The sequence below is a fragment of the Pholcus phalangioides genome, unplaced genomic scaffold, assembly GCF_987345545.1.
Source record: "Pholcus phalangioides strain wild (caught in Gottingen) unplaced genomic scaffold, Ppha-v1.0 ptg000015l_1, whole genome shotgun sequence".
In the NCBI taxonomy this organism is placed as follows: domain Eukaryota; kingdom Metazoa; phylum Arthropoda; class Arachnida; order Araneae; family Pholcidae; genus Pholcus; species Pholcus phalangioides.
In genome coordinates, this window is record NW_028301608.1 from 32,076,299 (window position 1) to 32,101,850 (window position 25,552).

Below are 25,552 nucleotides of genomic sequence, written 5' to 3' on the forward strand. Positions count from 1 at the left end.
GGTTGCCTGAAGCATTTTGCGACTAGTACCCTTTCCTACCCTGCGTGAGGAACCTAGAATCGTGGGATGCGGGCTTTAAGCTTTGCTACATAATATATTCGGCAAAAGTTTGATCATAACGACTTGAATATTGATTCATGCAACAAGATGATTGAGTAAATTTTATGTTATTTTAGACGTGAACAAGAACATCAACTAAAATGGCGATGTTTATTCTCAGCCCCACAACACATCAAGAAACTTTTTTGGATATTAATGCTAAGACGAATTTCGGAAAGAAAAGATCGTTGTCCACGCTGGGTTTTTCGGTTTTCCAACTTCGAAGAGCGAATGCAAGGCGGTCTCCCATTTCAAAAAGTCTCTCCGTACAGAGACTAAACCGCAGACAGCGGGCAGGCTCGCTCTCTGCGGAGGCCTGCATAACATGAAAATTTAGACAACTGCCGTTTTTACTTCGAAATAAAGACAGATGGCAGCATCGTCATAACATAAAACACGCACAACTCTGACAACATAAATTTACTAAGGCCTTACATACACTCAGAACGCACGTTCCGGCATGTACCAGTTCGTTAAAAAGGAATTTTTAAGAGAAAAAAATAACTAAAAAAAAAAAAAACAGCCTATAGGTGGCGCTGACGCACACAAGTCAAAGAAAAGTGTATCGATCCGGTCCATCCAATCTGTCGGTGCTGAAAGATGCGATCCGCCGAGAGGTGTCTTGTCATGTATACATCCGGACCTGCTGCACTCTGCCGTTGCTGGATTTATGACTCGCCTGCAATGTGTTATCCCCCTGTGGTGGTGGTCATGTGGAACACATACTGCTGTAATAAACAATTTGGAGGCATTCTGTTCGCTATTTGCTTATCTTTTCTTAGACTTGTGTATGTCAGTGCCACCTATCAGCTGTTTTCTAGTTATTTTTTTCCCTGTCAAAAAAAATTCCGTGCCTTTTTAGCGATGCTAACCCTGCAAACCGGTTTTTATTTCAGCTATTTTTCCGGTTTTTATGAATTTTTAAAGTTTCTACGGACTTTTAGCCCACCCTGTATAACGCTTTGGCTTTTTTGTAATAAAAGGATTTATTCTTAAACTTTTCATTTCATCTTTTATCTTTATTCATGGCCCCACAAAGGTGGGGCTGATAGGGGCCCAGCACTGGGGGCCTGGAACGATTATCATCATTTTATTTTATTTTTTTCACGCTATAAATTCATCATAAAGGGACCCAAGAAAGTCTGGTCTGGGGCACGACAAAAGATCCCAGCTAGAGAATATGTGGAGAGGGGGAGGGCGTGTCTTTATTTCTTTATATCTTCAAACACAGTACATATCGCCCCCCCCCCATGTCGAGTACAAATGAGCTAATTTCCCCTTTTTTTTATCAGTTGGTTTGATACCTCATTTTGATATCTAAGTTTTGCCTGAAACGGAAATGTGTATCCCTATTGAAACACACGTGACAAAACATTTAGTTTGATAAAAATTCTTTTATAAAACTTTAAAAATGCAATTAATAAGCACATCTGTTTCATTCGAGCGAACTTAACTGATCCGTCTATTGGTTGCATTTTTCAACCAATAGACGTTTTGTTTTACATTAGTTAAATTGTTTTTTCTCAAGTTTTGTTTAAAAGATCTTTTACCCAACTTTTATACCATAATCCCGGCCAATGGGTAGAGCTAAGGCGTTTTTAAAGGAAAGTATATTCTAGTAACTCTCACATCGAGTAAATATTTAAACGTCATTTCCTAGATTTTTTCCAAGGACATTACACATTCGTGCTTCTGGCATGGGGGGCGACGACATGTTAACTTTGTCACTCGTAATTCGTTAATACAGGGTGTCTATAATTAAATTTGACCTGTTCTGAGTTGTCTAAAGCTTTGATTACTTATCAGAGTTATGAAGCTTTGGGAATGTTTTAATGAAGAGATTTAAAAGTCTTCGAGAGCGAAAAAACAAAATCAGTTTGGACATTGACCACTGGAGTGTATTTCTATGAAAATTGTAGCGAATACGCTATTTTTTCCCCTCATCTATTAAAGCTTCATGGCAAGCACCTAATCATCTCCGGCAGAGTGTAATTTCCATTTTTATTTCTTTACTAAACAGTGCTTGTCATTGAGTTTACGTGATTTGGCTTAATTCCACATCGAAAACCTTTATCAACAAACGAGATCTATCCAGGGTCGTCTTAACACTATGGTTCTCAAACTGGGGGTTTCGATTACATAAGTGCCTCATGTTAATGAAATCCAGTGTATGTACTTTTTATTTCTTATAGGGAAATATATAAATTGGTAGGGAGTGTTACTTCCAGAGACAAGAAAAGTGGGCAAGAATATCACTTGGCCATTCCAATGCCGTATACGGCATTCGACATCCATGTAAGGCTTCCGACAACCGCAGCCGCGTGAAGAAAAAATGCCGGACTTCTTCGGAAATTCTCAAGCAAACACGCTCGGTGGGGAGAAGAAATTCAGGGACTGTCCTGTGGTTGCCTGAAGCATTTTGCGACTAGTACCCTTTCCTACCCTGCGTGAGGAACCTAGAATCGTGGGATGCGGGCTTTAAGCTTTGCTACATAATATATTCGGCAAAAGTTTGATCATAACGACTTGAATATTGATTCATGCAACAAGATGATTGAGTAAATTTTATGTTATTTTAGACGTGAACAAGAACATCAACTAAAATGGCGATGTTTATTCTCAGCCCCACAACACATCAAGAAACTTTTTTGGATATTAATGCTAAGACGAATTTCGGAAAGAAAAGATCGTTGTCCACGCTGGGTTTTTCGGTTTTCCAACTTCGAAGAGCGAATGCAAGGCGGTCTCCCATTTCAAAAAGTCTCTCCGTACAGAGACTAAACCGCAGACAGCGGGCAGGCTCGCTCTCTGCGGAGGCCTGCATAACATGAAAATTTAGACAACTGCCGTTTTTACTTCGAAATAAAGACAGATGGCAGCATCGTCATAACATAAAACACGCACAACTCTGACAACATAAATTTACTAAGGCCTTACATACACTCAGAACGCACGTTCCGGCATGTACCAGTTCGTTAAAAAGGAATTTTTAAGAGACGCATGTACGGTTAAGTGGTATCAATAGTCTCCGTCGAGAATAGAACTCTGGTCCTCTTGCTTAAATGTTGTGTGCTGAGAAAAAAAAAACCCCATCTCTTTGTATCGTCGCTAGCTGGAGCCTATTGCTGACTGAAGTGAAGGGAAGCAGTAATATCTGCACTCAGCGCATCGTGCTTCTGCGCGTATTATCAGGAAAGGAAAATTGTGTCTCCGTGGTATATTGGTTAAGGCACTTGCCCGGATTGCAAGAAGACCAATGGAGAAAAAAAAAAATTTCGAAGTTCCGAAACTTCCCGAATTTCGTCTCGGCATTAATATTTTGGAGAGTCCATTCCCATCAAATAGAAGATTCATTCTCTTCTTTCATATACTTTTATGTGACTTTTGTTCCGGTTCCATTAATGGATATAAAAAAAAATACGTGGATCAAACCTTCGAAGAAAAGAAACAAATTACGAAATAATATTTTTTATGATCTGGTCATTGATCGAAAAAAATGATGTAAAAGTAATGTCATTTCTCTCGTATAAAAGACGGGAAAGAGAGGGAGAACAATAAAAAAAACACTAACATCTTACATAAATCACACACGGTTTTTTGTTCACGAAAATGGTTATCTATCTTTCAGAAGCATGTAACGTATTGGGAATGAGTTCGCGGAACATAAAGACATTATGGAATAGTAGGGAAAGGAAAAACATCATCAGGCCCACCTTGAAAATACAGAAATACGAGTAGAGGTACTCGGCAAAAGAAACAAAAGATGGTATTGAAAGGAAGAGAATGTATTTCCCAAAAATGATGGGGGGCTGCAACATAACAGAGAAATGGAAACAATATAGATTAATAATGACGTGTGGTGGAATGAAAAATAATTACTTTTTGCAATGTCGTAACTAAATGACTGGTTTACCCAGTTATACACAATGTTTATTGCAGTGTATTCTATTTAATGTACAGAGTGATTCAGAACTCACATGGGCAAAATTTGAAGGTGATAAACTTGATGTGTAGAACATATTTAAACAAACAATTTTCGTCATACATTGCATGGTCGTAACTGCTAGACTGCGCTGTTATATTGAATTGAACGCATAGAGCGTTGGTTTTGCCAAAAATCAGAAAAAATCGAACATGCATTTCATGTATGGTGCTGTGGATGGGAATGCTTTGAATGCTCAAAAACTTTCGAGCGATTACACAGAAACGGTCTCCCTTGTCAGTGACATGCATTAAGGCGTGCCAGGAGTGTTAAGACGCCACAGAAAGCCCGTTGCACACAGACTGAATTTGAATCATGTAGATTAATATAATCGATCAAAGGTTTTCGAAGTTGTCAGAAAACACTCCTGTCAGAGTCTTTGGGTTTCCGAAGCATTCCCGTCCGTAGCACCATATACCTTCCCTCCCCCCCCCCATGCCAGTCACACGAATATGTAGTGTCCTGAAAAAAAAAAGAACGTGAGAAATGACGTTTGAATGTTTACTCTATCCGTGTTACTCTATGGAAGTTATTTTCCTAAATGTTTTGTAACATCTTTCAATAGGGATACACATTCGAATTTCCGGCAAAACTTAGATAATTATATAAGGCGGGGTGGCCAACCCACACAGCACGCAATAAATTTTCTTTTCGAAAATTCTCGAAAAAAAATTTCCGAAAAATTTGGAACAATACTTTTGTTATGAATGGTAGTTACGAATGTGGTCTTGAAGGGCTACCAAACCCATATTTAGTACGGTATAGGTATTCTTAATTAATTATAATAATTACTTTTTATTAAATGCGTTTCTGTTTGGCTTTTCGTCTTTGGGGCATAGTTGCTGGACGTCCTCATAGGGGAGGGGGGCATGCATTGCATATCAATGAATTCCTGCAGGGGTCAGCCCTCTTGTAAAGTTTATTGGGAAGGGGCTCCCAAGCAGCCTGAGCGTTCCAGTGCCTTATGCCCAGCATGGTGTAGGTAAGATGAACTTGTATCAAGATGATATACATACGTAATCTGCATTGCGGTATTCAAACTCACTACTTAAAAATGAAAACAGTTCAATGAATTCAAAAGAGTGACAAGAACTTTATGAAATCACTCAAGAGGCCAGCCGAACAATTTTTTAGGGGGGGGGGGTGAGAAATATCAGTGCCAATAGTAAGGGCTGCTTCATGATGTGTCGGAGTCGGTACCAGCTGACGTCATCGCCCTGAGAAAACGGATAAATTGTCATTGGCTACCCTGGTACTTCAAGGTTGAGGTTCAGGTAAAACATATTAGAGCAGTGACGTCACGCACCTGATCCAAGACCACGCCCCCTGAGCCAAGGCGGCAAAGAGCAACCTCAAAGGGATGAGACAGTCCTTGCCAGTGTCAAAGCTTTCTATAGCAGAAAGCCTCCACGCGAAGCTTTGACGTCACGGAAGTCGTCCATTTCACCTGTAGCCATTGGATATAGCAGTATAACGTATATGAAATCTTTACCCTTTTCGCAGTATATCCAATGACTACAGGTGAATTTGACGTCTTCAGTGACGTCATGAGTTTCGAGCGGAGGCTTTCTGCTATAGAAGGTATTGTTGTTATATAGTCCTTTGAGGAAAACTCTTTATGTCCTGTAAAAACAGAATGCATGGTCTGCATGTTAACAATTCGTAGTGACACGCGGATCGGAAATAATCTTAACTGTGTACGACTTGGAAATAGGTTAGTCACTCCTGATATAAGGAATCCAACCAGCTGATTAAAAATAAAGGAATATTTGGGATTCTGACATGCAGGGGGATGATATAGAGTGCGTGGGCACTTTTTTTTTGGTTCGTGAAACCAGCCATCCTTTCTGCACTTCATGATAAAAATGACGATAAGTGGCACAAACAGTACTTCATGACAGCGCCGTCTAGCGGTTCTCCGATACTGAAGCGACTATGCATTGTGCGACGAAAATTGCCTGTTTTTTATCACTCCTTAAAGTTCCACCCATAAATTCTGCATCAACCTGTATAATGGGATGACATAGTGCTGATGAGAATCATCCGACGACTTGAAAGCCTGTTAATGATATCGCCTGATTCCTTCTCATCCCACTCGTTCCCAACGACTTTTATCTTTCTCCACATTATAGGAGATTTCTCCGAACTTCAAAATGAAATGGAATTTCAACGGAAACGATGAGGTCGCCACCAAAAACAAGTCGGCTGCATTAACAAAAGGGCATTGCTCACTATGAGAAACAAATACATCAATCTATCGTTAACCTCCTTCACAGATTTTTCCACCACCTCCTTGAGAATTTGTATCACCGTCCTCCTTAAGACGGGAATGAAAATATCGAAATATATCGGAAGATCTGTGGTTATCTTTCTCTTCTCTTCCAACGCGCTTTGCCTTGCCCTAGAACTTCTTGATTTCTGAAGAAAGAGGTTAGAGTCCATAGAATTGCACAGGGTCATCCTCCTTAACCCTGAAAGGAAATGATCTTGGAGTAAAAGAGAAATGGAAAAAAAAAAGAAGAGAGGAAAAACAACATCGCAAACATTTATTTACGCTGCACGAAGTTGATGATTTCATTGCATAACTGTTCCAAAAACGGGATTTTTCTTCTTTTTCTTTCTTTCTTAGTCTAAATAACGCCATTTTTAAATAGCCTTTGACAGGGAGCCGTTATCAGTTCCTAAAGTTTCATCATTAATTCTGAGATCGTCACGTTCGGCTGAAAGCGGTATCATTTAAATAAGAGATTATGGTTTATCCACTTATTATCCACGCTTTAATAAAATTTAAAGAAAGGAAGTAACACACGCTGAGAGAGATGGTGGCCAATGTGAGATCAGCTGTTGCAGTAAACGAAAAAGGTACCAACTCTTTCTCAAATTAAAAAGACTCGAGAATAATGGTCCTTCAATAGCCCCGTGCCCGCCCCATTTCCTTTTGACACCCGGGAAAGACTGAAACGTTATGTCACAGTAGTAAAGTAGCATTTCTTTTACATCATTCAAGATCGACCATGTACCCCCCCCCCCACCCCGCTCAGGATCCAAAGGGGAGATATAAGCGATGTGTCCTGAACTGGAAGAAAGTGATTTGCATTTTATGACGGGGGGGGGGGGGGATCGGTCACCCAAATATAGTAAAAACTCTCTTTTACGGACACAGCCTTTTTTGATCCCAGTCAGCTATGCCCCGCTAACGCATATTGCGATTAGAGACGTACGCGGGGGGGGGGGGGGGAGGGGGTGTGCTACTAGCCCCTATGGCCCCCCCCCCCCAAAAAAAAAATTTATCTTCGATGCAAAAAAATATTTAAAAAAAAAATTAAATTTTATCGGAAGAAAATACCTTTGTATGTTATTATAATCAATTTTTCTGCTCATTTCAATGCTGTTTGAAGGCCAAGACCTCAAAATTTTTCTTTAAGAAAATCATTGTGAAACATTCCTTAAGCCTTTTGTGCCCACCAACCGATCCTGTGTACGACTCTGACTGGGATTGCCCTTCGAGAATATATTAAGGCGCCAGGGCAAAAGTAGACAATCCGCCTCCCCCTTTCCCTGATCACCGTGCACACCCTCGATATTTTCATTCCCGTCTGAGGGGTCATTCAAGTATTACGTCATCATCGATGGGGGGGGGGGGTATCCGATTTGCTGACTTTTGATGACAAGGGGGGAGGGGGAGGGGGGTTTGGATAAGGCTTACGTCAGCGTTTCTCAACAGCCGGGCCGCTACATCATTCATACCGAGTCGCGACTGCTCTGCCGTTTCCTTTTTCCCCCCTTCATGTTCCGTTAATCATGTGTTTGACCGGGCCTTCCACTTACAAAAATGAATGAAACCGGGCCGCGGGCTTCCATAGGTTTAGAACCACTCGCTTACGTCATCAACCACCCTTTATGAAAATATGAGTTAGGATTAAGAGGGGCAGAGCTGATGACGAAATTTTGTTGACAAGGGGGTGAGGGGGTCAGCGTTTTGCTGACAAGAGGGGGGGGAAGGGGGTCAAAAATGGCTAAAAATTTGCTTACGTAATACTTGAACGGCCCCTTTGGACGGTGATACAAATTCTCAAGGAGGTGGTGGGAAAATCTATGAAGGAGGTTAACGATAGATTGATGTATTTGTTTCTCATAGTGAGCAATGCCTTTTGCTAATGCAGCCGACTTGTTTTTGGTGTAGACATCGTTTCCGTTGAAATTCCCCACTCCCCACTGTTCGAAGAGCATGTATCAGCACATGTACGGTAGTCCAGCAAATCACTCCAGGACAATGCACGTGACTGGACACAAAATCATTTAGACCCCCCCCCCCCATAAGTGAGGCAGGACATAAGGAGGGGCGTCTGTTGAGATCTGAGAGCTCTACTAGAGAAGGTCTTTTGAGGACAATAGAGAGGAATGTTAGTTCAGGTGCCCACAAACTAAGGAAAGGTTTTTTTTCTCGTTTTTCGCACATTTCCAGTAAAGATCCCATTAAGAATATTTCTATAGAGAGTGGTAGATGACGTAAGCGTCAGGCAACTACCCCCCCCCCCCAATCAAAACTCAGCGAATCCGAAATCCACTCCCCCCATATTGATGCTGAAGAGCCCTTGTGAATGATCCCTTCTCATGAACCGGCACTTTAACCCAACTATTCAGATGTCACCAGAGGTCACGTGGGTCGGCTGGTTCTATTCGCCGCGAAAAGGATTATAGGAAAAGATATACTCCCCGAGTATCCCGAACAAAGAAAGTGCAATTCCTACTCCCTGTTTTCTTTTTTTTTTTTTTTTGTTCCTCTACGAGGGCAAGAAGTGGTCAAGTGGGTGCTAGAACTCCCAATGCTATCGGAATATTGTACATTTAAACGGCGCTTAAAAGAGCGGTGACCGTTAATCAGGGGTTTGGAGTACATACTTTTTTTTAAACAACGGGAAATTATTGTTTTGCCCTGGGTGTCAACTCTGCTAGCGGGTTGGCAGCTCGTAGGTGCTTAATCTGTGAATAATTTCTACTTGTTTATGTTTTGCCGGTCCGCAAATTGCTTTTATTTCCGTCCGTCCACGAAATTATTCAATTATTATCAGCAGTCCGCGTTTTGAGAAGATAAAAGAATAATATACGCACACAACGCGATTGGGAATCATTGCACTAAAACAGGGGCGCTTCACCTTGTGTTCCACGGACCCTTTGTGCCAATAAGACGAAGGCCTAGGGACCCCCCCGTGCCAATAAGTTGATGGCAATGGACCCCTTCTTAGATTAATGGTCAATACATAATAATATAAAAACAATAGGTAAATTGTTTCTCTTCAGAGCTCACGGACCCCCCCCCCCGTCCCCGAAACCTTTCCAAGGACATCAAGGGGTCCATGTACCCCTGGATTAGAACCACTGCACTGAAAGAACAAAACATACACAAAATTACTGCACCACTTCAGCAAAGGTGTGTGTTTGCACTTGATTTTTCCCGTCTTGAAGGGGGGGGGGGGAAGATAGAACGAAGATTTTTTTTTTTTTTCGAAGTCAACTAACTAGCGGTTTTGGAACCTGTCCCAGTTGAAACATTAGCGTATTTCATCAGGCATCCTTCCAGCTTCCCAATGTGATATTCACTCTTGTAACACTTGTTTACCGGCACTTTCTTTTCGGGACTTCCTGGTTCCATTACTAACTGGAGCGTTACTATCAAAATAGAAGGTGAAGCTGAACCTCACTTTACCGTTATGCATTATGTATTGTTTTAAACGTAATTTCGCAGACCGTTGACTATACATTCGTCTTCACTCGTTTGTTGGTCTCTGCATTTCCTCGGCACATCTTCAGAATACACTTCTATAATGATTGAAGTTCCTGTGCTTGGAGCCGTCTACAACCATACCGAAGGCGCCTGGAAAAAAAAAAAGGACGAACCCATAGTTCTCCATCTTTAAAACAAAAAAAGAAGGTATTGCCGTTCTAAAAGAGTGAAGTCTAGTCGTTAAAAAAAACAGGATAAGGAACCGCGATAATATTGACGTCACACTTTCGCTCAAAGATGGAGAATGAGTCAGCCCGGGGTTTCAAGGAGCCCTAGTTGTAGTTACATTAAACTTTGAGAACGTCTCAAAATGAAGTGAATGGAAATAAACTGAAAACGGAACAGAGAGTTCTGAAATTCACCGCTGAAAGGTATTTTCTTGCGCAAATTGTAGTCCACTTGCTATTGTTAATTTTTGACTTTGAAATCTCTTGACTCATCCTCAAGGCAGAAGAGGAGGGTTGGCGGTATCTGAACATTCTGAGCAGAACGGGGGTTTTCATTGCTATCTCTTCCAATGGATATGAGAGATTGTGTTGACAAGAAAACTCGTTTCGGTGGTAAGTTTACTCTTTTATGGATTTTTTGATTCGGAATCAGCCAGAGGCTTACGATATTTGAGGAGATTTTCGTATATAAGAATATCCTCGCCATTAGTTCATTAAGACGTTCCCAAGTTTCATGGCTTTTTAATGAACAGTTGAGGTTGTAGACAGCCAGTGGCGTATTTACAAGGGGCTACGCGGGCTATAGCCAGGGCGGCACATTTTCGTGAGTGATCATGAAAATCAGTGTTGAATTGGAGAAGGTCGACAAAACCATGAATCTACTTCTGCCAAGTGAACAAGGGGCTAGATTAGTGAACGACAAAAAGAGTGACCTACAGAGTGTGCAAACACGTGAACGACACTGAAAGAGTGACATATAGAGAGATATCAGGCCAGTGAGCAACTAAAAGAGTGTGCAAGCTTAGGAGTGATCTGGAATACGAGGAAACATGTCAGTGAGTGACAAAAAGAGTGGCCTAGAGGATAAGCATCGTATTGACCAAAAGAGTGTGAAATCACGTGAGCAACCAAAAGAGTGACTTATACACAAAATTATATTGAAAGGGAAGCGGGGGGGGGCAGGCTATAGCGGAAAATTTAAGGAATGCGTAATCAAGAAAATTAGACTATATAATGGGAAAAACGGCAGCAAAAATTTCTATGGACTGCGGGCGGCAGAACTATAAATCAGCCTCTGTAGACAGCTCAAAGCAGGTTAACAAATGGTGTGTAGAATGCAAGTGAGGAGAGTCCCTCCTTTATAGCTAGGACCACACTCATGTCCAGCCTGGTATAATAGTCGCACGCAAATATTTGCTTCCATTGTTTGCCTCCGACTGCTGCAATAGAGCACCAGCAGCATAGGATGGCTACACACTGGTCTTGGCGAATATTTGCTTCCAGAATAATTTAACCACTTTACGATCAAAGACGTTATAGTGTGTCCAAACGAAAAAAAGTGGAATAAATTCAAAAAAGTTCTCTCTGTTTTCGTTTCTCTCTCCCCATCACCGCGAAGCTTTATTGCAACCCTACGGGAAAAAGTAGTTCTTTTTACGTCCGTGATGCATCTTTCTACTACATGCATCTAAGAGCGAAAAAAGAATAGATATGTGAAAGTGAAAAGAAAAATCGACTCTATTATCTGTGTTACAGATGAGAGAGAGGGGGGGGGGATGGTGGGAGATAAGAGTATAATAGATAATAATATAAATCTCTTTTATACTTATGTATTATACTGTTTTCCTTTCATTTGTTTTTGTTTTCTTACTTTCCTACATTTCTTTCCTTCCTTTCTCTAACACGTGGTTAGGTTAGGACAAGGTTACTATATTTATCGCCGATTCGTCGAACAGAGATCGTCCGAATTTCTGGCCAATCGCTTGTAAGCGAAGCGGTTATTACGCCAACGCGTGTTTCACTGTAAGGCGACTTGAAAATACCGCGCGGACTCATCAACCAACATCTAAGGGTAAACACATAGTGTGCGGTGGATTTTCCGATTCCGAAAGTGGACACCGATCGAAATGTGATAATGCTTCATCATAGATGTGCCTAACCGGTGTGCGTACAACTTTACGAAAACCAGATCAGCAAAACCTGTTTTCAGTTAGTGACATCTAAAGCCGGGTCCACACCCACAGCGTTCAAAGCTTCAACCCGCGTAAAAACCGGTTTTGAGGTGCCGCTAGCACAGTGCGGAATGTTTCAGTCGTCGATTTTGCGTAGCCACCCCCACCCATAACATTGGTTTTGCGAGTGTGGATCCGGCTGTATCGTTGAAAAACACGGCATACGGAACAGCTATTGGCTATAGCGATAATATTCACGTCACACTTTGCTCAAACGTGGCGAATGAGAGCCTTGGGTTGGTTTTCCGTAATACTCTAATTCACCGAATACTCACTGATTCATCATCACTTCCGGTGATCAGTATAATGATACGCATATTTTTTCCGTGGGAAGAATCCCTTCGACCATTCTTCGCAAATATCAATAACACTGATTCCCTTGCCTTCGACCGAGTTATTCGATTGAACACAACAACACCAGATGTAGTTAATTAATTGACAAACAAAAAGGAGCACAACTCAAAAACGGGCTGTTTCCCGATCGGATCGATTGAGCAAGCGGAACCGTTCTCGAGGGAGCGAATACACAGCCCATGCGTTGTGTGCACATATATATATATATATATATATGTGTGTGTGTGTGTGTGTGTGTGAGTGTGCATACACACACACACATGCCTCTCCATCCCCGAACTCTTCCAACAAAGCTGCAATCGATTAGTTTAGTCGATCTAATGCCTGGAGAGAGCAAACGATAACCTTCACGCTTACGTGGGAAAGTCTACTCCCGTCGAAGGGATACTCAAAGACACGACAACAGAGAATCTCCACAACCTTGAACACAGTAAAAGAAGACTGATAGGGACTTACAGAAATTGGGTTGTGAAATCCTCACACACACACACACGGAGTGAGTTACTGCTACATATACTAGGAAAGCAATAGGCCGTAAACTGGCCGAATCTGGGCGTTAAGTGAATTGATGATTCATTCCGGGCCACTGATTCATCATATATATCCCAAACCGTCACACGTTTCAATGGAGAGGAAAAATGAGAAATATATATATAAAAAACGGAAGAATTGATCACCCCCCACAGTAGACAGGTTTTTTTTTATTATTACAGAGGAATGAGAAATAAAGAAGAACAGCGTGGGTCCGTTTTGTCGATGGGCGTTAAATAATTGCCATCGGGCATCATTTATCATCGTGACGGTGACGGATTGGTTCGTATACAGAAGAGTTCAATTATATTTGAAGATGTCAGCCGAGTACAACAACCAGACATGTCAGATTGACTCTTTGATAACTGTACCGGTTAATCTTCCTTTTTCTAGAAATTGGCTAGGTCAGTTTGTATTTCGGGAACGGCAGACATTGAATTTTTAACACTGAAAGACCGGACACACCCCACTTCAAAACAATGAGGACAAAAAGGCACGGCAGACAGGCTGAATTACTCTGTCCCCCATTGAATATATATGCTTCAATGATCGGTATAAAAAGAATATGAGTTCTGAATCTGCTCTATATGTGTGTGCCTGAATGAGATTGCAACTCGATTCACAGATGATTCCTACTAACCGACATGGCGATTCAGCATCGTCGATATGAGGGGTTTTAGACATCTGAGCCATCATCAACGGTTTATAAATAAGTGAAAATGAGAAATTTCTACTATCAGTCGTCGATTTTCGTTCTGAAATCCGTCGTAAGTCGGTCTTCGTTTTACATGTATTGTGTACACCACGCGTCTTGTAAGTCCTAACTCTGCCTTTATCTCATCAACCGTTCGTCGTAGAGGAATGGTTCCAGTTTAAAAGATGCTCAAAATGTATTCTCTCAAAAATCACCCTCTACCAGTTTCAAGAGTGAAAAATACAGTCTGCCAAAAAAATCTAAACTTTCATATAGATAACCTATCCTAAAAAGCCCAGTTAGAGAGAGAACCACTGTGGCGGTCGAGGGGTCATAGTGACGGACTCTCATCGCGAGATCCCGGGTTCAAACTCTACTGGCTCCAAATACAAATACAACGCCACAACAGGCAAAATGGCCAACGAGGTGGCGACCACATTGGTGGTCAGCTGAAGTTGGTTTTCTGTGGTTCCCAACTTCGAGGAGCGAATGCGAGCCGATCTCTCCGTTAAAATGTCTCGCCACAGAGAACAGCAGGCCTACAAACATTTAATCATTACACTTCACTCTCATCGCTACTGGAATATAGATGACAGCTCTGAGAAAGAGAGTTAGAGAAAATCAGACACAGCATTATATACACACTTAGACTATTAGGTATACAGACACTTAAACTTCCGGCACAACTCACTAGGTAGTAAATCGCCCATAGAGATAGACCGGACTTTTGCTCGGTTCGAAACAGGGGTGGGTTTTTGACATGACAAGCGTAAAAAACTGGTGTAAACTGTCAAAAACTGGTTTAAACCGTCAAACTGTCGGAGACCGTCAAAAACCTAAATGAATGCCTTTTGATAATGTTTTGAACACAATAGGTATACAACATGATGAAAAACTTACTTTTTGTCATATTACAATGTTTTATTTTCAAACATTAATTTATTAAAATAATTAAAACAAAATATTAATTATAATTTGCAGTTGTGAATTTTTCAACATAAGAGTCTAGAACATATAAAATATAATTTTATGGTTTATTTATCTAAGCTACTCATTACCTGTGTTCAATTTGCCAAGCGGAATAGAGCTGCTTATTCAAAATATGTATGATAAGGCATCAGAGTTAGGTTTTTGACCCCAGAAACTAACTCGGTATTAAAACTATCAAAATCTTACTGTCAATGATGTCAAATAGTTTTTGTTAACTTGATAGATATGTTATAAATAACAAAACACTTACTTTTATTTAGATTAAAGGGTTTTATATATTCACAATTATAATTACTGAGGAAAAAAAATATATTTTGATATTTTAAATTTTCTGATCTGCCCAAAATTTTATTCCATATAAAAATTCTCACGCGGCATCTGTTAATGCAACAATTAAACTCGTTCATTTTCACCAAAAAATTTCTTAGATCAGGGTGTATAAATTCACACAGCTTTAAAGAGTATTTTCAAACAAAGCAGAGCTGACAAGACTTGATACCCAGAGCATTTGTTTTGCACGTTTGAATACAGCTTGAATTGGAAAACCATTGCATTACAAATGCTAGTAAATGTACCATATCGTAGTGCAAAAGTAAAAATAAACCAAGTTTGACATATACAAGCTAGCATTGCCAAATTAAATGACATTTTAGTCCTACAATTTAGTATTTTGATTGCTAGATATATTTCAATGTTATGCGCATTAAGAGTATCTTTTTAAGTATCAGTGGTTATCTAGATAATTTAATAATAACAGAAATCAACTTTACGTACATGATGTAATAAACCTTTTTAAACACTTATCTGTTGTAAAAAGAGTACAGCAGACGGTTTATATCAATGCAAACGTATATAAACAATTGAAGAAATTTTGGAAGGTCAAGAATCATCTTGAATCAAAGAATGTCAAATCCTTCCATAGTTTTCCCTTCAATGTTCATGTTATACTTTATTCAAATTTTATAAGAAAAAAAGCATATATATTGTCTAAAATAATTCTGTCGAGAGTAGAAAATTATTTTAGAATCATATTAAATATTTATTCTTTGCATAACATAGTCACTTTAAACATTACATGGAATTAACGTGTGCATTTCCAATGGGAATTTTTATATCGAAAAGCAATATTTGACAGTTTTTGACACAATTTTTTGACGTGACATGTGTCAAAAACCTGCCAACCCTGGTTCGAAAGAAAGATAGTTAGAGACACTTGTTGCCTTGTCTCTTCTGAGGCCAAGTAGAAAATTCCACGTTTCTAACGGCCGTATTCACCAACACAGTTTAAACTGCAATTGCAGATGAAAGGATCTACAACTGATTGCCGGTTCCGAACGGCAGGCTTGTTTTTTATACTCATCGAGAGGTTGGTGCGCTAACCCCTCACATGGACTTCCCTTCGGTAACAATGTTTTTCTGCGGTCACGTCGCCGTTTTTGTTGTACCCGTGTATCGGGAAAGTTCCCAGAATTGATGCAAGAAATAATTCCAAAGTTTTGATGAGAGAAATAATTAAAAAATTGACGAGAGAGAGAGAGAATAATTTCCAGAATTGATGAAAATTCCAGAATCAAATCAATTGAAGCTCACACACCTTGTTCACTACTAAAAAATTGTTTTTCTTTTGCTTGTATATTTTTTCACTCCCATTACAGGAAAGTAGAAGGGTTGGGGGGGGGGGGAGTCGCCCAAATTGCGGGACCCGATGAGAACGCACCTGTGGCACACCCCTAAAACCAGCTCTTACCAGTATAGCAACCAAACTACAATGTATCGAATGGTTGTGATCTTTCGGTCGCTCTGCTGCTGGATCATCTCCCCAACTCAAGAGCATTAAAATACACTCATGTCCATAAATTGAGGATAATGCCAGCTCCGACAAATAAAGGTTCAGAAACAAAACAAACGTTACTTATTCATAAAGCCCATTTGTTAAACAAAAGATAAAGAACAAAAACGATGGTGTATGTATGATACCATTCATAAAAACTACGATTTTTGCTCCCTGGAGCAATTGTAAAAAATATCTCCTTTACAAAAACTTACTATTACATGGTTGGTATGATGGTTAATACATTGTATGTCTCCCATGCGGTGAAATACAATCCGTACAATGCCTAGGCATGCTGAGTATCAAATTATCGATCTGATCTTGGGGAAGATCACTCCACTCAGCAAGCAATGCTCTCCGAAGTTCTGGTACACATGTAGGAGGTGGTTGACGGGCTGCAACTCGTCGGCCAAGCATGTCCCACACATGCTCTATCGGATTCAAGTCAGGTGAGAATGCTGGCCATTCCATACGGGTTATATCCTCAGATTCAAGGCATTCGTTTACGATGTTTGCTCGGTGAGGACGGGCGCTGTCATCCATAAACACAAATTCTGCGCCCATGGCAGCCCTAAACAAACATGTTGTTCCAGAATGATGTCCCGATAAATTTGGGCTTTCATGGTTCCGGTTTGGACATGCAGATCTGTTCTGGAACCCAGTGTAATTCCACCCCAAACGAGCAATGCTGCACCACCGTAACGGTGTCGTTCAATGATGTTGTCTTGGTGGTAACGGGTACCTGGCGTTCTCCATATGAAAGTCCGACGTGAATCAGACTGCAAGCTAAACCTGGACTCGTCGGAAAACATCACACAAGCACACTGTGACGATGTCCACATTGCGTGTTCCCTACTCCACGCTAATCGCCGCCGACAGTGAGTTGCCGTGAGCGGAACACATGTGACAGGCCTGCGAGCATATAGAATAGACCAATATCTCCCAAACGTCTGTACACGGTTTGCCTTGAAACTGTGGTACCCGTGGCTGCACATAGCTGGCGAGACAGGTCGGATGCTGTGGTCCGTCTGCTTCTTTTGGCAGTTACTGCCAAATACCGGTCTTCATTCGGCGTTGTAACTCGGGGGCGACCTGTACTGTAACGTATACTGACATTTCCGTTATCTTGGAATCGTTTCCAAAGCCTAGAGATGACACTTTGGGCAATTCCAAGTTCCTCGGATACTTCCATCTGAGTACGCCCACATTCCAGGCGGTCGATAATTCTACCACGTAAAAAATCATCCACATGCGTCCTCTGTGTCATAACTATTCGCTTATGGCACTGAGCGCCTTACAGAAGAACTCTTGTGAACAATTTTACTTCTTTGCCACCATTCCTTATATAACCTCGAAGGAAGTACCCTCTTACACTCTCGTCATTGTGACGTACTATCGGCATCATCTGGTGGCTTCCTGAAATTTGCGTATCATTCTTGCAAATGTGTGTGATAATTCTACAGGTGAAATTTTTACTTTCGATTTCGATTTCCGTGTGATTCTGAATTTTCCTTAATTTATGGACATGAGTGTAGATTGTGACTGTTTGAAACAACAAAAACTTGTGTTTGACACCCCTGAGGAATGCATTGCATTTTTATTTTGTGTTTGAGAGAAGTGTCTGGACTTATTCGAGCCGTTTGAAGGGAAACGGTGCCGTATGTGTGTGTGTTTTGCTCTTGTGACTTTTTCAATGCCCAACACACATTCTGAATATTTTGAATCGTTTATCTCTGCGTCTGTCGCACCTCTTTTTTTCCTTTAAGTTCGGGGAGTTGAGTGAGATGGGCCTTTGGATGCTGGCCAAAATTTATTTTTGAACTCTTTAAGATAGGGAACGGACGAAATAGCACAAACTCGCGAATAACCTGCTGTGTTCGTGTGTATACATGTGCCAGCTTAAGTTTAAGGGGTGGGGTGAGGGCTTTGAGAACTGAAAACACAATATCTTGAAAAACATCAAAACGGGTTTAATTGTTTATTGTCAACATTATACCTGGTGTTTTGAAGTAGATTGCGTTTCTGAGAAAACTGCGTTGGATAGTTTCGCAATAGACGCGATTTTCAATCAACACCTTTAATATCTACTCGCTCGTCTATAACGAAGAAAATTGTCATTAAGGCTTTTTTTCCTCTCCATAGAAAAATTCGCTTTCGGTTTGTTGTGGTTAGGGATAGATAGTGAAAACATTTAAAGTTTTTTTACTTTCGACATGTTTTTTAGTCACTGCCATGCATGAACTGTTGGATGATTCATACTCAGTTAAACTTGAGGTTTCCAGATTTCAATGTGATGAAACCAGGAGCGCCTGCTTATTCTTTTTAAATTCAGTTGAACCCCGATTTAATGTCATCATTCATTTCGCAGAATTTCGGCACTTTAACGAGTTTGGCGTTATGCGAAATCACGGTTTAACACGTGTAATTCACTGAATTCTCTCCAAATACAGGAAATTCATGAAAAATTTACAATCGGCCAGGAAACCAAGATAGATCCTTGAAACCGGGACGTCTGGAAAAACTGAAAATATAAGAGAAGATTCTGGGAAAAACCGAGTAGGGATGGTTCAAAACGGGTAGGGCATTATCTCCGAATTCAGTGCTGCGATTCACCCGAGAACACGGGAATTACCACTTTGTTGCCCTTAAGAAATTTGAACTAAGATCAGGGAGTGGATGATTACTCTGTGCGATTTTTTAAATAATTTTTGGATAGAAATACTGTCAAATCTCGATAAATCGAATGTGCGCAGCAACCGACAAAAACTTTAGCTATCGTTAGTTCGACTTATTGGAAATTCGAAATTCCGATACGTGTATACAAGATTATTTTCTGTCAAAAAATGCATAGAGTGATTTTTTTTTGACTGTCTATGTCTTCTTTTGTAAGAAATTTATTTACGTTTCGCAAGCAGACAAATAGATCTACTAAATTCTATTGCTAAATGCTATATTATTTTGCTTAATGCTATATTCTATTGCTAAATGCTATATTCTATTGCTAAATGCTATATTCTATTGCTAAATGCTATATTCTATTGCTAAATGCTATATTCTAAATGCTATATTCTATTGCTAAATGATGATTTGTATTGCTATATTCTATTGCTAAATGCTATATTCTACTGCTAAATGCTATATTCTATTGCTAAATGCTATATTCTATTGCTAAATGCTATATTCTATTGCTAAATGCTATATTCTATTGCTAAATGATGATTTGTGTTGCTATATTCTATTGCTAAATGCTATATTCTATTGCTAAATGCTATATTCTATTGCTAAATGCTATATTCTATTGCTAAATGCTATATTCTATTGCTAAATGCTATATTCTATTGCTAAATGCTATATTCTATTGCTAAATGATGATTTGTATTGCTATATTCTATTGCTAAATGATGATTTGTATTGCTATATTCTATTGCTAAATGATGATTTGTATTGCTATATTCTATTGCTAAATGTTATATTCTATTGCTAAATGCTACCTACTAAATTCTATTTTTTAAATTTCTCATTCTCAAAAACATCGACTCAAAGGAAGAAAAATTCCAGTTAAGGGAAAATTTTAACACTGAAATGAGGAAAAAGTTTGTGGCTGAGTGAAAACTTCTACTTAAACAGATATTCCAGCTATCGGAGTTCGAGTTATCGCGAACTGAGTCGCGGCTGATGCGAAGATACATTTTTTGGAAAGAGAGAAAATTCAACTGCCCCTGCCGAGAATCTAACCCACGACCTTTCACTTTCCGGGTGAACGCCCTAGGAATGAATATATTTTCTCTCTTTCCCCAAAAAATATATCTTCGCATCAGCCAGCTCTTAAAAACCTTTGTATGGATAACGGAGATTCACGTCATCCTCGGAGGAGGAGAACCTTGACAAAAATAGTGAAAACTCAATCATTGTCAGAAACTACTCGGCAACAATGGTTTCTTTTTAACAAGTGCTCGTTAACGATGACTACTCAAACAATGCTTCAGACACGGAATGTAATGCATCGAGACACATTAATGTTTTTCAATTCAAGTATTCATCACAGACCATATCAAGCGAAAGTGAGCCACCATCCATCTTATAGTCACATGACTGCTTACTCTCGTACCCCTGAGCGAGTAAGATGGCTTCGGAATAACCTCACTGATGTCTACCTAGGTTCATCCGCTGCCATTGTCCCAGCGAACAAAAAGGTATTGCTGGCCCCCGAGTAGCCAAGCGCCAGTTCCAAAGATGTAGCCATGAATGTCACATTGGATTTTTATTTCTGATGATAAATCAGATGTTACCCCTGGAAAAAATTCTGAAGTTTTAACCACTCCGATGGATAAGATGCTCGTTTTCCACCATGGAAGTTGCCGTCAAGGTCCACGGAGTTCGAATCCGGGGAAGAACATAAGAAATAAGTTCTTTACCTACCAAGCCTGGGGCGACCAACGATAGATGGCGCCTTCATCTCCCACCCAACTCCACTGGTTGGAAATTACAGTATGGCGATATATGACCGGAGTTTTAGTGCGGTCAAAGTAGACCCTGGTTTTGACCACTCCAGCCGCTGTGGTAATCGAGTGGTCATAGAGATGGACTCGTATCACTAGGACCCGGGTTCGAACCCCACCGTCGTCACAGTGGTGGTGGGTTGAAGTTGGTTTTTTGTGGTTCCCAACTTCGAGGGGAGCAGATTTTCCCGTTAAGAAAGTCTCTTTCCAGAGAGCAACAGGTCTGCAATGGTACAATTCGAACACCAAACTTCACTCAGAATTTGTAACCTAGATGGCACTACTAAAAATTAATACACAACGCTACATATACGCACTTCAGACTTAGGTACACATACTCACACTTCAGACTTAGGTACACATACTCACACTTCAGACTTAGGTACACATACTCACACTTCAGACTTAGGTACACATACTCACACTTCAGACTTAGGTACACCTACTCACACTTACGGAAACAACTGAATAGGTAATAAATTGCCCATGGTGACAGAGAGATGTGCTCGGTTTGAAAAATAAAAGGTTTTAACTTCTCGTAGTTGACACTGTTCAACACCGTCACTAGAGGCTATTTCCAAACAAAATCACATGCAATACAAGAAGAAACAAAGACATTACAACGAAAATGAAACGCGAACTGTGTAGCTAGCTCTTGGGCAAAGCCGCTTGAAAGATGACTCTTAATGCAGCTTTGCTCATGGGGGACCCATTCCGTCTGTCCTAGAGCGAAGGTAGCTTATTTCCGAATCAAGACCAATCAATAAACCCGTGATCTGTGAGATTCTTGAAGGGATTAAAGGGAAATTATTATTTGGTCTGGTCACCATCCACGTCCTCGTCGCATTTTTCCCGGCAGGCGTAAATATTTTTTCCACGTGGTCTGAACATAATGATCCTAAAGCACGGAAAGATTACTCAGTCAAAAGAAAAGGAAAAAAAGTCGAAACACGTGGCGACAAAGAAAAAAAAAAAAGAGAAGTCCGCTAAAGTAAAAAGATTTGCACGTGGATAATAACCGCGGGAGGATGAGTAGAAGTACAGAATTGGGGGGATGACGCACGCATTTCCTCTATGACAGGACAAACACTTATGCGGATCGCACAATATGTAAATGTTATGAATTGGTTATTATGTATAGTTTTGGTAAGTTTGATAAATTTTTAACTTTTTCCGGTGAATGTTCATAATAGCCAAGTGTCGTTGGTAAATTTGATAAATACTTGAGATTTGTCTCCTTTATTTGCGAATATGCATAATACCATAGTGTGATTGGTGAATTTGATATAAACATGAAGAAAATTCCAAATGTCTAGTATGCGTGAATATAGTCAGATCCCGACACAATGATAACAAATTTTATGATCTCACCCCGATATAATGATACAATACAAGTATAAATTATGATGTAGCCCTACAGTGTATCATGTAGTAACGATTTATCATGTTCACCAACGACGCGACACTTGGGTATTATGCGTAATCGCCGTAAAAAAGTGGAAATTTCTAGTACTTATTAAATTTACTGATCTTGGGTACTATGCATAATAACCGGATTTATTGCATTTACCACGTAGCATATATAAATACAACATTATATACATATAGAAATGCTCTCCACTTGTTAATACAAGATTCATTGAAAGACTGGTTATTTGTGGAGATGGAGATTACAGGGAAGAAAATTCATCACTGCCCCCACGGGGACCCGAACCATGACCTCCTGAATCCTCCTCCGGTTATCTAGGTGGTCGTGCCCGAACTCCGGCCTGTCGATTGCCCGACGAATGCTCTACCACAGCGGTTCTCAACCTTTTCTGACTCACGGAGCCCTTTTCAGTGAATAATTTCTCTACCGGAGCCCTGTTTAACTCGAGGAGCCCTTTTTAGTATATTATTTATACGGCGGTACCCTTTAGGCCTCTTTTTTTTTTTTTTTGTTTATCAAATTTATTGATTTATTTTATTATTCTCGAGTGGCCGCGGAGCCCTTCGGAAGTGCACACGGAGCACCGGTTGAGAACCGCTGCTCTACCATCTAAGCCAGTTTCTCAACCGCCGGGCCCTGACATCATCCATACCGGGCCGCGAATGATCAGCCGTTTCATTTTCCCTCATTCACTTTCCGTTAGTCTTGTGTTTGACTAGGCCTTCCACTCACGAAAATGAATAAAACCGGGCCGCGGGCTTGACAAGGTTGAGAATCACTGATCTAAGCTCTATGGAAGTATATAGACTATTTCAACCTTGGAACGTATACAGTCGAATCGCGTTTTAACGAATACCGTTACAGCGAAAATCTCGTTTTAACGAACACTTTCCTAATTCCCCAAATAAGTTTACATAGGAACAATGTGCCAGGTAACCTGGAATTCTTTTATAACGAAATTTCGTTTTAACGAAGTGATTCCTCCGGTCTCTTGGCGTTCGTTATAACGGGATATATATATATATATTTTGAAAGGCTCCGTACCTGGACGGCGGCAGCAGCCAAGTAATAGCTCGTGAATGACATAGGCCACCAGTCTTTCAATGAATCTTGTAGTATTACATAGCCCGGTGATACTGTACCTTAAGCACCTGCCCAAGTCTAGGTCTTGCACATGGTTTTAACACCCCCCCCCCCCCCACACTTCTTTAAAATGATACCAAATTTCAAGCAACCACGATCACGCACCTCACAGCTTTTACACAGTCGCGAATCCGCGCAAATGCATCGTTAGCCGAATTAAAAAGAGCGATAATTTATGAGGTATTAATTAAGTCAGAGAGAGAGTGAGACAAAGGGTAGCTGGAAATAAATAAATCGAGCGTTTCAAGTACAATGCCAGCCGGTAGCTCAATCCGGGCCAAGGATTATTCCGAGCCTACAATATATTCATCATCATCTTGACAAAAAAGAAACACGCTCCACTATTTCTCTCTTCTTTTAATTTTCGTGATATATTTAATCATCGATTTTCTTCTTTGTTTCTTCATCCCCGTCTTGGCAAAACGCCATGAGAGAGAGAGGAAAAAAAAAAATTGCGGGATTTCCCTTTCTTCACTCTCGTGGTAGGATGACATTGCACGAGTAAGATTTCTATCAACTCTTCTTTTAATTATCTTAATAACAATATAATTATGAAAGTGTTATTAATAAAGTGTTATTAAATTTCTTGCGGGTGCAAAAAAGAAATCCATGAAACCCTAGTTCCAACAGAAAGACAATTGGGTGTCTAGGTGCACCTAATGGGGTGTTGAATAGATGAAAATTTAGAATAAATGTAGGAAAGATTCTAGAATTGATGAAAACTTCAGAATAAATGAAAGAAATAACTCCAGAATTAATGAAAATACAGAATGAATTAAAAGAATAATTCCTAAATTCCTGAAAATTCAGAATGAATGAAAAGAATAATTCCAGAATTAATGAAAATTGAGAACGAATGAAAAGAATTCCACAATTCACGAAAATTCAGAATGAATGAAAAGAATAATCCCAGAATTATTTCTTTCTAGATGAAGATTCAGAATTCCAGAATTATATTCCAGTATTACTTATTTCTAGATGAAAATGCAGATTTTACAGAATCGATGGAAATTCAGAATCCATGAAAGAACTCATGTTACCGTAAGTGCGCTCCCCCCCCCCCCCACCTAAAACGTTGCTCTACATAAATTTTGTAAAAGTAAATTTGAAATAGAATTTGTTCAACCAATTCCGAAATACATTTTCCGATTGAGTTTTTTTTTTAAAAATCTATAACCATGCAAGTTACAGCGGGCCACTGCGGGGGGGAAAAAAAAGCTTCGAGGGCCACGCTTACATAAAAGGACCCACAAATTTGTATAGCTGAGAGATTGATAAGAAAACATAATATTATATATATAATTGATAAAGGATGATTCCTACCTCCGCCGTTCTTGTAGCACAGGTAAGGGAACCTCCAGACATTGCCGAGTCCGATGCAGAATCCCATGCAGGAGAGGATGAATTCCAACTTGTTCCCCCATTTCTCTCGTTCGCGATATTTTTCGGCCGCTTTCGCCGCCGTTTTCACCACCGGTTGTTGTTGATCACCGGCGGGCTTTGGTAGAAGGATACCGTTCGCGTCGGCCATTTCAGTAATAATTCTTCTACCCGGGGTTGATCGAAGACGAGAATACTAATAACGATAATAATAGCGGCGATGATGATAGTAACAATAATAATAATAACGACAGCAACAATAATATGAGCAGTGATGTTGACGTCGGAGAGAGAGGAGAGAAGCTGCTGCTCCCCATCCGCAGAGAGAGAAAGTGAGCAGCAATGGAGCAAACCCGAAGGAGCAGAGGCTCCGCTCTCTGCACAGGACGCGCCGCCCGCCCCCCACCTCCCCTCTCTCTATCTTTTCTCTCCCTCCCTTATTATAACTCTATGGCTTTTTCTCTATGGATGTAGGGGTTTTTCATAGAATCTCCAGCATCATACGTGTATGAGCGCGTGTGTGTGTGTGGAGCATGTCTACATTTTTTTATTTTATTTCTATGGGTTGAAAAGAACGGAACGAAACAGCACAGAAAAAACCTGTGACATTGGCTCCACCCTGCGGTACGCTTTCCAAGTTCGTTCGGCGCTGGGAT

At 40.3% G+C, this 25,552-nt stretch overlaps 1 protein-coding gene across 2 annotated transcripts in view; it reads right to left on the reverse strand.

Annotated features, from left to right (window-relative positions):
- Positions 1–25,552, reverse strand: part of LOC149075823 (sodium- and chloride-dependent GABA transporter 2-like) — a 93,098-nt gene that overhangs the window by 56,229 nt on the left and 11,317 nt on the right. The window contains exon 1 of one of the 2 annotated variants that reach the window (XM_089243336.1): positions 24,840–25,424. The exons of the other annotated variant lie outside the window; for it this stretch is intronic. Coding sequence (XP_089099462.1) covers positions 24,840–25,047 — 208 coding nt within the window. The 5' untranslated portion in view covers positions 25,048–25,424. Of the gene's footprint in view, positions 1–24,839; positions 25,425–25,552 lie in introns of those variants that run through there. 2 annotated transcript variants of the gene reach the window in all.